Below are 13,575 nucleotides of genomic sequence, written 5' to 3' on the forward strand. Positions count from 1 at the left end.
CTTCTGACACAGCAGCAGAATGAAGCTTTAAAAAGGCCTTTTATACAGTCATTTGTCAGTCCAGGTGGCCTGGCCATGCAATGAGTCTGCAACATTTTTTCTCAGGCTTCCCCTTGTCCTTTAACGTTTCAATTCACTTTGGAGGCTCAATGACATAGCACTTGCCTACCATTGCTTTCCATTGCTTTCTTCGTTGGCTTTATTAGACCTTAGATTTTGGAAATTGTTAACCCATTTGAAATAGCAGACTCCTGCAATAGTTTTTACTTTCTTATTTTTCCAAAGAATATTGTGTTTTTAATGTAATATCCTGGGCAAGGAAAAGACTTGCCATAAACAATACAATTCTATTACCTGAGTAACCTCTTGAATAAAATAAATTGCAGTAACTGCTTGCATACACTGGGCATTCTAGCTTCAAACTTATTTATGCCTGTGACAGTTATCCAGGAAGGCACATTCTCATTAAATACTGTAGTTTCTTGTTGACAGCATTTACCCAGAAAGTAGGAAATATAAATGCTAAGATCTCATCAACCAGCTGGAGACTGATCTTTCAGTACCTTGATAAACGCTCAGCAACTGGGTCCCTTCACAACTGCTTCTGCTGGAGGTGGGTCACTACGAACAGGAAAGACAGATTCAGAAGGCAAAAAAAGTAAAAAAATCTCTCTCACGCTTATTTTCAGTAGCTTTTGTTTTAGCTACTTCAGTCTCCATGACAGAAATATCATTGTTTTAGACTCATCTATGTATTTAAGGTGCTTGAAGCCTGATATGCTCCTTCAGTGTTGGATGCTACAATCTGCTTATTTAGGGAAAACCCAAATAATTTGAACACATCCCTAAGTTATGTCTTTGGTTACTGTTCTAAAGTAAATGAACCAAAGCCATAGAAGTGTCAATCAGCACTTCCACTAGCAACTATGGAGACTAGGACACTGAAGTCATTATTTCTCAGTTTTACAGCAAAGAATACCTGCTTGTACAGAACAATCATGTTTTTGGCAACTTGTACTCATTTAACCTTATTTGAAACTTGAATCACCTCTCATTCCTCCACAGATGAAATCTTTTGTACCTCTTTCTACTCTGACTTGATGCCCATTTGCTCACTGTTTACTGCTTATGTTAATCTTGTCTTCATTTCATGCAGCTGAGGAAAGCAGAGCCTATGTGCCTCACAGGATGTAGCCACTTGGCCATATCTGTGCTAATACTTCGTCAAGAGTGGAGCCAACAGCAGGATTTTGATCAGTCTTGAAACCTGTGGGTTGTTCCACGGCCAGAGCTGCTGACACATGGTCATACTACTGCTGGTGGCTTTTATAGAATCATGGAATGTCTTGGGTTGGAAGGGACCTTAAAGACCATCCAGTTCCAACCCCCTGCCACGGGCAGGGACACCTACCACTTCAAGACCAGGTTTCCCAAAGCCCCATCCAGCCTGGCCTTGAACACCTCCAGGCCATTGTGCAAGAAAAGAAAATGTATTCTTCTAAGATCTGGAAGAGGTGGTTCTGTAAGCAATACAGATGGGGATACTGAAAAAAAAAAAAAAGTGAGAAGTAGAATTTCTATAAACATTTCTCCACCACTCAGAAGGCTAATTCCATGTGCCCAAAGAAAGAAAGAAGTTTAATGTACTTGTTTTCATACATGTGATATGGAGTCTTTTAAATATTCCCTGGAATTCTGAAGTGAAAAATAATACAATTTTCTTTTAAGATCTTCCTTATCCGAATGTATCCGTCTACTGGCAAAAATTACTCCTTAACAAGGACAGTGAGAGGTTGTCAAAATAGGAAATAATATAAAATAATCTTTAAATAAAAGTTTAATTCACTCTTACTTTACAGAATATTTATAAGCACCTTATCATTTTACTGTCAGTTCTAAAAAAAGACCAAAAAGAGACTGGAATGATTTTAGTTAGCAAAATATAGGAAACCTTGCAACCAAATGGATACAAGCTAAGCAAAAGCACAGTAATATTTTGTACACCACAACTATAATCAGAATCTGGCATTGGTTTATTCAAATTTTGCTTTCTTGGAAGCAAAGCTTACATGTTCGTAAACATCAAAATAAACATTGCTTAATTTTACAATTTGCTAAACAGATACTTTTCACCCCAAAGGGCAAGCGTAGAGCCATCTATTTGCCTGGCAGTTCTCCTGTTGATCTGTGCTTCAATATTTTTCAAACAATCAAATCCCTTAAAATTCTAATGGTGCTTAAAAATTTCTTCCAATGCTGTGCAAGTCATAGGCAAGGCCATTTTGATTTGTACCCTTCCTTATATTGTTTTTGATCAGTATTTAACTAATGCAAATGTGAAAAACTATACATTTTCAGCAAAATGTTCTGATTTTGGTCCTCCAGTAAAAGACCTTCTGTAACTGTTTACATGGATTTGAATCACAAGCATGTACACAACAAAACCACTATACCAATGTTTCTTGGTCTATGCATAAAAAGTATGTCTTCTACTTACACTAAAACATACAAAAAAATAAACTACAAAAATTGTTTACACTTGATTTCGGCAAAAAAAACAACGAACTTTCTTCAAGAAAAATGATTCTTCTTTTTTCAGCCATCAAAAAAGGAATGCGAGTAAACAATAAATACATGTGCTTTCTCCATATAGACATATTTACACTTGAGTCTTTGGCTTATGTTTAAGTTTCCTTATAAAGATCTTTATGTGATCCAGCCATCATTGCACATTAAAACAAAATAAGCCAGTTTTTTTTAAACTATATATAATATATATATGCAACACTTGAAACGTATAAAGAATGGATCTTACTATCAATCTGCACTGTTATTGTACTTTAACAATGTATCAAAAGAAAAAAAAAGGAAAATTAATACCATATAGGAAATATCGATACATGCAACAGGTGGTCGCTCTACTGTAATTGAGAGACGGCTGCATATACAAACACTTTGCATATACAAAGTCCTAATTTGCGCAAATCTCTTCTGACTCTGGTTTTCATTAAATAGTATTTATGTGGCACTAAATGTTGATACTGTATACAAGCATAGAAACAGATTGAGATCTTTTATTAAGATACACAACTTCATAAGAAAAATACTTTGCATTTAAAATTTACCCCCCCCTCCCCCTTCCCCTAAAATCTTTCTTCACAGGATCAAGAACTGTTGTCAAAACAGCTTATTGAGATTCATATATTTGGTGAACTTTGTCACATCCATTCCAACTAAGAGGTTTCCAGGTACTCCAGTGCAATGTCGTAGCAGAAGCGATATTGCTCCTTTAAAGGGGAGAGAAAAAATAACAGAGAAAAAGTTAAAATCAAGATTCTAAAGCCTTAAACAGCAACAGTATCTACAAACAAGAATACATTTTGCCAACTACTATGCAACTTTAACTTCAAGCTTGACTTTTTTGTTGTTGTTGTTGTTGTGTTTTTTCTTTTTTTCTTTTTTTTTTTTTTTTCCCGCTCTATTACACAAGCATATTACCAGCTCTGATTTAAAAACTAACCCTAACCAGCGAAGTGGAAAAAAACCCTGACCATGAAATGCAATGATTTGCTTCTCTGATTTTTTCAGCTTCTGAACTGGTTATCGGACATGAAAAGTTCTCATATCAGCCAGAGCATTCTTGCAGTGAAGCAGCTCAACTCTGATACACCATTTATATTTAAGTTAGCTAATATTTAGCAGGTAACTAGTGCCTGCTGCTTGGATGGCTGGGGAATATTGAACTATGACACCAAGCTCCCCTGGGCACTCGCTCAGCCCACTTTTTCAGTAGTAATGATGTAAGGTACAGGAGATGAGAATGCACATTTAAAAGAGAAGTTAAAGCTCAAAAGTTCATCATGCTTATTGTTTCCCCTTAATAATCCCTCTGTTCAGAGCCAGTACTTGTGAAGAGGGAGGAGAAGGCAGCAAGAAGAAAAACCAAGGAAATAAATTCAATCCCTATTGTCCTCACAACAAAACAAACCTGCTTTTGTGATTTATTTTTGTTTGCAAAGTAAGCCAGTGTGATCCATTAGCAGGAAGTGGTGGGGATATCTTAAAGGTTTTATTGTGCTGCTCTTTTTTGTTATCTGATCATGCTGCTGAATGTAGGGCACATGACAATGTTGTATATTGGTTTTCCTGGTTTGTTTTCTAACTAACGACTCAACAGCTGCTGCTGTTCAAGAGTTCTGAATAAAAACCCACACAGCACAGAAACATGTAACTACGGAAATTCAGTACCTGCAGATGAAAGCTACAATGGAATTCAGGACTATTTTAAAACTATAAGTTTTCAGATCATTTATCAGAAACATACACAATCTACCTTGGCCTCTCTTTACAGTGACACAAGTAATTTTCCATGTGATCAAACCTGTTTTCCTCACAGCAGTGAACTGAAATCCAGGCAGCAATTCAATGTGTTGTGTCTGAGAAGTCTATAGCACGGCAGATTGTAAAGTATTTGCAGCTAAACCAGCAATACCTAGACCAATGCTATTGCTGCTGCAATATGTTCTAGCTGTTAATATGTTAACCATTTTTTAATTTATGCAGTAGCAATGGATGGAAGTGATACACAATAATTAAGCAAATTGTGCCATGGAAGCTACTTGATACTAAACAAACACTGACACCTGGAAAAAGGGCAGTGTAGGAAAACACAGCTACAGCCATTTTGCTCAATATGTAAGTTCACAAGGTCAGAAGCAATTTTCAGGATGCATAAACTGCAAAACATTTTTAATTTCAATTGGCATCCCTGAATTTCATGCTGTAGGCAGCCATCTGGCTGAAAAGTGACACTGGCTGCTGGCAGTGTGAGAGTCAAATGGCAGAAGCACCAAAACACTGTCTAACCTGCTTTCACATTCAACTACAAGGGAGAAAAAAAATCTACTTGGGGGATGAAGACATTTTTTAAGCCCTTTCCATGATGTTCAGTTTTGGTGACTCAAGTGATGACATGGACAGACATGCTGTATGCACACACATTCAGAAAAGTGAAATTTGTTTTGAGTTCTGGCAATGTACATAGAAATATTGTGTTTTGTCTTGTGGTTTTGCTAATTTAGGCTTCTATTGGTTATTAATTTCCAAACACAAGATCCAATAGTCTTTGATTTTAAAGTTGAGGTATCATTTTGACTACTATAAATCTGAGTAACAAACATTACCATTATTCAGTATAGTTTCCAAAACAGCAGTTGTTATTAAATATTAAAACATGACAGTCTCCATTACAGCTAATTCCTACCAAGAAGAAATACTTTGTTTTGTGAAATTTCAGGATGTTTGTGTGAGCACAACATGCCACAACTTCTCGTCAAGTAGACCAGGTTATTTTGAGAGATTAAAGTTCACACTGTTAAATAAGAATGTTTTCTGTGAAAATAACAGTACCACTAAAAGATGAGTACCATAAATGCTTAGCCTGGCCTCTCATGGTGCTGACTAGTGTGTACATAACAAATTTCCAACACAAAATGTAACATTTCACAACCTTATGCTTACTCTAAGAATCAGACCAGCCTCCACTCCATATATACTACAATGGGAGGCCAAAATCCAGGTCCTTTTCTTCTTTTAGCTGAAGTTCCACAAAGGTTGCTCTGTTTTATGGACACAGGACTGAGAACACAGCTCACACAATAAGACAGCCTCCAGCTCCCCGGCCATTTGAAGTAACCCTGATGGACTTGTGCTTACCGGAGTTTCTACCATGTTGGGTTTACTGTTCCTCAAAGTCTTCACAGCATGGAAGACATCGACCACATTCTGCCTTTTTACCATCTCAACCACAATTCCGATGGCACAGAACATCCCACTCCGTCCACCACCATTTCTGTATGCAAAGAAGAGATGATTAAATGTCACTAGGGCGTAATAAGCATCCAATACATACTTCTGTTCTTTCGCTTGGTAAGCACAAGCAACTCCCACAAAGAGACTGGGTTTTAGCAATCACCTTGCAGTTCCAGTGCATTTGGTCTGAGACACTTGGTGTTTCCGACTGTGTTCTCAGTAACTTGAATTCTGCCCTTGCAGCCCACCATGCCATCCAACTATGCTATAGCCCAGTTAAAATAGGTATTAGAAATTAAAAACCAAGCTCAATGACAAGTACAATGTTTTCCATTTACTTCTGGAAGAAGACTCATTTAAATTGTGTTAGAATATGAGGGTTATCTAGCCAGAGTAATGCCAAAGCATCATTGATTTGGTATCTTGTTGACCTCTGGGGGCACTTCTGAATTATTTTAGTCTTCACTTCAAAGAAATTCAGGTACTTGTTTTTTCTTGTTAAGTTTAAATTAGCCACAAAGTTCCAGGTATACTGAGAAGGGGCAGGCAGAAAGGGGCTACAAGGTAATTCCAAACATATACACAGAAGCAGTTTTTTAAAAAAGGAGAAATGTGTAATTTAATTTCTAAGATTTTAACTCTATATTTAAATCTAGAGGAAATATAAATATGGATACAAATATAAGTACAAATATAAATATAAATATAAAGGAAAGAGATTGATCATCCTCTGCTGAAGTAGACAAAGACAGTGCCTTTTTGAAACCCCCAAACTGTTTCTTTTTTTTTACATGAAATTTTACTGGTAATACATTTAATGAACTGAGCACTCTTTTTAGAATATTAGACTACTCAGATAAGTAGTCAGTGGTCATTTATCAACAGTACTTTTAGGATCACATTACAGAACTTTTGTTACATTTCTTATATCTGTATCTTTCAATCTAAAAACCTAAATAATAGGTTTTAATAAAAAAAAAAAAAAGCAATACAAGATATGCAAGAGGTACACAAAAAATAATTTGGCATTTGGCCAAATTTATTCAGCATAAAATACTTCCTCTTACCACAAAAATTCAAACTGTACAGAAGAAAATCATCTGTAAATAATTTCCACTTGAAAAAACTTGCTATTATGTACAGGGGAGACAATGCACAATATCACTGTAGTATCATATCTAAAATACTCATAGCCATGGTACTTTGACCTGATACAAACCTGAAAGTTGACCAAAGGTTGGCCTACAGTACCAGTGATACATTTTGTTTTTCTTTTATTTTTAAGCAACAAGGACACAAAAATAAGCACACAATAATACTGCCTTTAAAATATTGGTTGAATTTAAAATATGAACCAATTTAAACACATTTATCTGAAGAGTAGCAACTGACTTTCTCAAAACTACTCACAGACAATGAATGATGGTCCGGCCTTCCCCTTCTTCACATTCCTCTTGCCATTTTTCAACCTGGAGGATTAACTTTAAGAAGGATCTCTTGGAAGCTGGTACATCTCTGTGAGAAGCCCATCCCAAATACTGGAACTGTTGCACCATCAGATAGCCCTCTTGTGGCTGAGGGGAAATCAAAGAGGTTTAGGTCAATAGGGCACCCTTACATTTTGGTTTAGAAAACCAAAATATAAAAGTAATATGATACCTAAGTGTTTTTATTGTGGACAGATTACAACATGTATACGTTGCATGATAGGTCTGTAGTTAATTCATACTCCTTGGGCTCAACAAAGATTTAAAAAACAAACAAACAAACAAACAAACAAACAAAAAAAAGGAGAAAAGGTAAAAAAAGTAACTATATCGAAGATAACATCAAAGTTTATCAGTCAGTATTGCAACCTATCCTGACTAAATGTCCAGGGTTCTGCCTGTCAAGAGGTTTTACTCTTAGCACCAGTAATGAACAAAAAAACATTTGTTAAATTTTGAGACCTACAGAAATGAAGAGGCATACCTTTGGCTCAGTTTTAAACTTTCCCATGCATGAACTGACCCCATTAGAAATAAACAAGTAATATTGGTGCACAAGTATGACCTTTTTCCTTAAATTATGTCTTCCCTTTTCGCCACACTATTATAATCATTGCTGATAGTCTCTGAGCCTTCCATGTGTTAGATGCTGCATGGGAAGAGTTTTGAATAGAATTATGACAACAAGAAAGGCCTCGATTATTGGAAAAATAAATAGTCTGCTCAGTTTCTTGGAGCCAAGGCAGGTGAACAGGAATAGGAATGTGGATTTTTGAAAAGGAAGAATAGTGCAAAGAGAATAGGAAGAATAGAGCACCCCAGAAGGCTGTGCCGCCATTCAGAGGGACCCCAACAAGCTGAAGGGTTGGGCTGAGAGGTACCTCATGAAGTTCAACAACGGCAAGTGCAGGGACCTGCACCTAGGGAGGAATAACCCCAAGCACCAGTATAGGCTGGGGGCTGACCTGCTGGAGCACAGCTCTACAGAGAAGGACCTGGGGCTCCTGGTGGACAGAAGGCTGACCACGAGTCAGCAATGTGCCCTTGCATCCAAGAAGGCCAATGGTATCCTGGGGTGCATTAAGAAGAGTGTTGCCAGCAGGTCAAGGGAGGTGATCCTCCCCCTCTGCTCAGCCCTGGTGGGGCCACACCTGGAGTACTACGTCCAGTTCAGGGCTCCCCAGTACAAGAGGGACATTGAGCTACTGGAGTGAGTCCAGAGGAGCGCTAATAGGATGACCAGAGGACTGGAGCATCTGTCATATGAGGACAGCCTGAGAGAACTGGGCCTGTTTAGCCTGGAAAAGAGAAGACTGAGGGGAGACCTCATAAATGTGTATAAATATCTGAGGGGAGGGTGTTGAGAGGATGGAGCTGGTCTCTTTTCAGTTGTGCTCAGCGAGTGGACGAGAGGCATTGGGCACAAACTGAAGCACAGGAAATTCCATCTGAATATGAGAGGGCACTTCTTTACTGTGAGGGTGACAGAGCACTGGAACAGGTTGCTCAGAGAGGTTGTGGAGTCTCCTTCTCTGGAGATATTCAAAACCTGCCTGGATGCCAGCCTGCACAATGTGCTCTAAGTGATCCTGCTCAGCAGGGAGTTGGACTAGATGATCTTCAGAGGGCCCTTCCAACCCTGGCCATTCTGTGATTCTGTGATGTTTAGAAATAAGATGTAAAGGCAAAATACACAGGAAACAAAGAGAAGTAGAGGAGTAGAAAATCAAACCACAGTAAAAAAGAAATGGAATAAGTGAAAATAAGAAAGGAACCCCTCCCCCCTCTCTTACTCCCCAAAAAAGGAAATCTCAGCATACAACAAAAAATTGATGTAGTGTAATATTTACCAGTGTGCTCCACACCTCTGCTTCCTGTAGTTTCCAAACAGTGTATGAAGAGCTAAAAATGTTTTTCTTAACTCTGAATATAAGCAAAATAAAGGGTTTGGATAAAATACTAACCACATGCAAACTGATCTCTGTATTTGGAAAAAATCAGTGTGACCAAAATTATGAAGATAAATAATTCTTTATATACACAGTAATCTGTGCCTTGCCCACACCTATTCTTCAACAGCCAACATGTCTTCACTAAGGGCAGATCATGCCTGACAAATCTGGTGGCCTTCTACGATGGGGTTACAGCATTGGTGGATAGGGGAAGAGCAATTGACATCATCTACCTGGACTTGAGCAAAGCATTTGACAGTGTCTTGCACAATATCCTTGTCTCTAAATTGGAGAGACATGGATTTGCTGGATGGACCACTTGGTGGGTAAGGAATTTGCTGGATGGTTGCACTCAAAGAGTTGCAGTCAGTGATCCAATGTCCAAATGGAGATCAGTGAAAAGTGGTGTTCCTCAAAAGTCAGTATTTGGACTGATGTGGTTTAACATCTTTGTTGGTGACGTGGACAATGGAATTGAGTGCACCTTTGCACCCTCAGCAATTTTGCCAATGACACCAAGACAAGCTGTGTGGTGCAGTCAATGCAGGGACAGGATGCCATCCAGAAGGACCTGGACAGGCTTGAGAAGTGGGCCTGTGTGAACCTCATGAGGTTCAACAAGGCCAAGTGCAAGGTCTTCCGCCTGGGTTGGAGAAATCCCAAGCACAAATACAGTCTGGGCAGAGGATGGATTGAGAGCAGCCCTGAGGAGAAGGGACGTGGTCCTTCAAGGATGTGGTCAAGCATCGCTCATTTGTGGGAAGTAGAGAGTAATTTCTTTCCTCTGCACTTCCACACAGCTTTTACTTGCCTTTTTTTTTTTTTTTCCCTTTCCCCCTCCCTTTTCCGCTTTCCCTTTTTTCCCTTTAGTTAAATTGTTGAATTAATAATAATCTTTCCTTAATATAAATTTTTTTCATTTTAATTAAATTATCCTTATCTCAACCCATGAGTTTTTCCTTCCTTTACTTCTTCCCCTCCTCTTCTAAGGAGGGGGAGTGAGAGAGCGGTTGTGATTGAGTTCAGCTGCCTAGCACGGTAAAAAAACCACCACAGGTGGTCACTATCTAATATTAGATGGTGAGCTGCTCAGTATTAGATGAAAGATAAGAAGTAGTAATGATAAGAAGTAGTAGTTAACTAGGCATTGCTGGTTAACCGCATAGACAACTGCATCATGTGCATCTGTAACTCTTTACCTGTATGCAACATTAGTAAGTAATTTATAGAGGTGAGCTAGAGGAGGATACACCTTGGCAAACAGGGCTAGAGAAGATGCTGTGACAGTGTGAAACAATTTGGGACAGCAAAAAGACAAGATGGTGCAATGCATGAAAGAACTGACGAGAAAGCAAGACTGGCATTGGTACTGAAGTCAAGAAAAGGTGACAAATTTAGGTCAAAGCACAGTGATGCAGAGTTCTTTAGAGGAATTTTCATAGTGTTTTCACACTTCACTTTGTAGGGTGTGTGGTTCTTGTATCTCAAACTGAGAAGGCGATGGTGATATAACCACCCTGAGTACTGCATTTTCTGATTCAGGACAGAAAAGGTCATATGAAATGTATGAACTAAATGCCTGTCACCATATATTACTTATGTGGATACCTCTTTCACAGAACACCAAACAGAATCCTTCTCATACGCATCAGGAAGAACATTACAGAACAACTATCACTCACCGTTCTCTCTGCTTAATGTGCAGCTGTAGAAAAGTTCTGGAAGCTAGCATTAGATTGTGATGCTACATTCTTTTCTGGGTGATGTCTTAATAACATTAATATTTGACTATTGTTCAAAATTAAAAACCATAAGAGTCCAGAGAGTGTTAACAACAGTTACATATTGTTATGATAATACTTACTCTTGTTAGATTGCATATCCTGAAAATTCGGTTTATTACATCACAGTCCATTGAACAGGACATGCATTCCACTTGGATGGGACCATACCGCAGAATCCCTTCTTCGGGCCAGTATTGCGGGCAGCCCTGTGCCAGAGCAAAATGGGTACAGTTAAATGTTTAGTTACAATATGAGCATTGCCTTGCTCCACTGCAGACATTGCATCTAGCTTTTTACCAGTATTAATTAGTTGCTGTAAAGCAGAGCCACAGAATAACTGTAAAATAACTGCACTGCTCTACATTTTGATCATGTAATGGATTCAGAGCAATTAAAGTACATGACAGTGTATGGAAAACTCAAGCCCCAAACTAACCTGTGCTAAGTCGACTTCATTTAACATGACAAGAGAAGTACAGCCGTAGTCATACACTAATCTCCAGAAATCTTTCACAGTGTTTGGTAAAGGATGTTGCGTGACAATGAAAGCTGCTGGTTGCCTGTAGCTCTGCAAAGGCAAATGATTTTATTAGCATTGGTAGAGGAAGTACTTCATAACTTCCACTCAAACGCTGCAACAGAAAAAAAGTATAAATAGAACAAAGCTGTGACATCAATTACAACAGATTTCACTGAAGCTGATGTTAAAAATAACATTGCTGCCTCTAGTAAGAACAAAAAGGCTGCTCTGCTCAGGTCTGCTATCTCCTGTTATGGGCCATGTCTTCCTGCAGTTCAGATGTGCAGATGGAACTGAAGGGGCTCCGCTGGACTCTGCTGAGCTGAAGCTTGGTCCATGCCACTCCAAGCACTGTGCCATGGAGACCCAGCAGAAAACTTGCTCTCTGTTTTGCAAAGATGGTCAGAGAGGACTCAGAAAGTCACCCTGTTTACACCAGGCCACATGTGAGCTTGGAAGCTGACCTGGACACTAAGCTCATCCCCAAGTCCTGTTTCAGTGCCACAACCACAGATCCCATTTTTTTCTTACATGGTTCAGAGTCTTTATTGTTCACTAAGGAGTTTGCCCCAAGAATATCTCAAGCAAACTGTCACAGAAGAACTCCTCAGCGCAGCAGCAAACTAAAACCTTTTAATTCCTCTGCAAGAGAACTCTTCACATTTTGTTTTCCATAGACAGCGCTGCTAGTTTGAAAGAAGACTCCAGCAACAAGAGCCAGAGAGGAGTGAAGCAGAGCATTGCCTTACAGTGTACTAGGACTCAATGTCAAGCTGGTGGCAACTTTTATGGGACTTCAGTACCGACCTTCAGAGTTACTGGGGCTAATTTCCACCAGAAAGCAGAGGCCAAACAGCAAAATACTATTTTCAGAGGATTCCATTTTCTGCATGCTTCATAATACACAAGTGCAAATAGGGCTTTCCAGCCCTGCACAGGTTGCCTCAGATACAAGTGGAGGCAAAGGGGCTATGCCTCTGCAGTACATGAATTACTAGCAGCAAACACAAAAGGAGAGAATAGAAGTTTTTTGCAGATGATATGCAACTACGCACGGAAGAGCTCTGCAGTGAAGGAATACAGATATGAACTGGCAAGGAAGCAACAACAGGTTAATCTGAGAAACAGAGTAAAATGGTGAATACTCTTGTAGGCATATGGGAATTTAAGTGGCCAATTTGAAGATGAAGTACTGGGACTGCTGTTTGCAATGCAGAGATCCCCACATTAAGTGTTTAGCACCTGTGCTAGTAGCACTTGAGCAGTTTTTTACTGAAATAAGTAGATTAAGTTAGTCTAGCACAGAGACCTAGTAGGGTAGCTAAACCACTTCTGGTATATGACCTTGCTTGCTTTCAGATTGACATGAGGGATTGTAATATGCAATGTATTAACATGCCCTCAAAGAGCACAGTGTGAGGCCCAAAAGGAAAAATAAAACTTTTTTTTTTTCTTCTACTTACTGTAAATTGTGAAGATAATAAAACTTTTAGCATCAGTACCCATTTGACAACAGAACAAGGAGGGTGATATTTTTTTTTCCTATTGTTTGCTATCTTTTCCTAATGTGTGAAGCACATTGAAGGAGCAGAATGGACACACAGCCTGTGTCCTACTTCCTCAGTTTGCCCAAGAAGCAAATTGTGAACATCACCTGTCAATTCTTCCCTTATATTTTTAAGAAATAAAACATGTACTAGAGGATGTTTTTCTAGCCCTTTTCCCCATCATTTCTGGTCTTTCCTGAGACAAGAGAACATACTGAGATTAAGATTAAGACCACGTTTTTAAAAAGAGCAGGCAGAATACTTGCTATCACTCTGGGAAGCAGACAACTTTTTGTGGGAACATAGGGACAAGTAAATGTGGAAAGTTTTTGTTTCTGTTTTGCTAGGAAAGTCTCCTTTCCTTTCCCAATGCAGTGGGGTTCCCCTTTCCAAATGAATCAGCATTAAAAGTCAGAAGAAAAAAGAGCATGAAAAAAATTCTATTATCCAAAGTTTTAACCCTGTTCTCAAAAC

The 13,575-nt window shown here is 38.8% G+C and overlaps 1 protein-coding gene across 8 annotated transcripts in view; it reads right to left on the reverse strand.

The window, feature by feature from the left end:
* Positions 1–1,836: 1,836 nt before the first annotated feature.
* Positions 1,837–13,575, reverse strand: part of PTPRK (protein tyrosine phosphatase receptor type K) — a 325,563-nt gene continuing 313,824 nt past the window's right edge. For all 8 annotated transcript variants that reach the window (XM_032184622.1, XM_032184624.1, XM_032184619.1 and 5 more), the window contains 5 exons: positions 11,471–11,602; positions 11,115–11,240; positions 7,222–7,385; positions 5,716–5,851; positions 1,837–3,287 (listed from right to left, as the gene is read on the reverse strand). In XM_032184622.1, coding sequence (XP_032040513.1) covers positions 3,234–3,287; positions 5,716–5,851; positions 7,222–7,385; positions 11,115–11,240; positions 11,471–11,602 — 612 coding nt within the window. In that variant the 3' untranslated portion in view covers positions 1,837–3,233. The remainder of the gene's footprint in view (positions 3,288–5,715; positions 5,852–7,221; positions 7,386–11,114; positions 11,241–11,470; positions 11,603–13,575) is intronic.

The sequence above is a fragment of the Aythya fuligula genome, chromosome 3 (genome assembly GCF_009819795.1).
Source record: "Aythya fuligula isolate bAytFul2 chromosome 3, bAytFul2.pri, whole genome shotgun sequence".
NCBI classification, from domain to species: Eukaryota; Metazoa; Chordata; class Aves; order Anseriformes; family Anatidae; genus Aythya; species Aythya fuligula.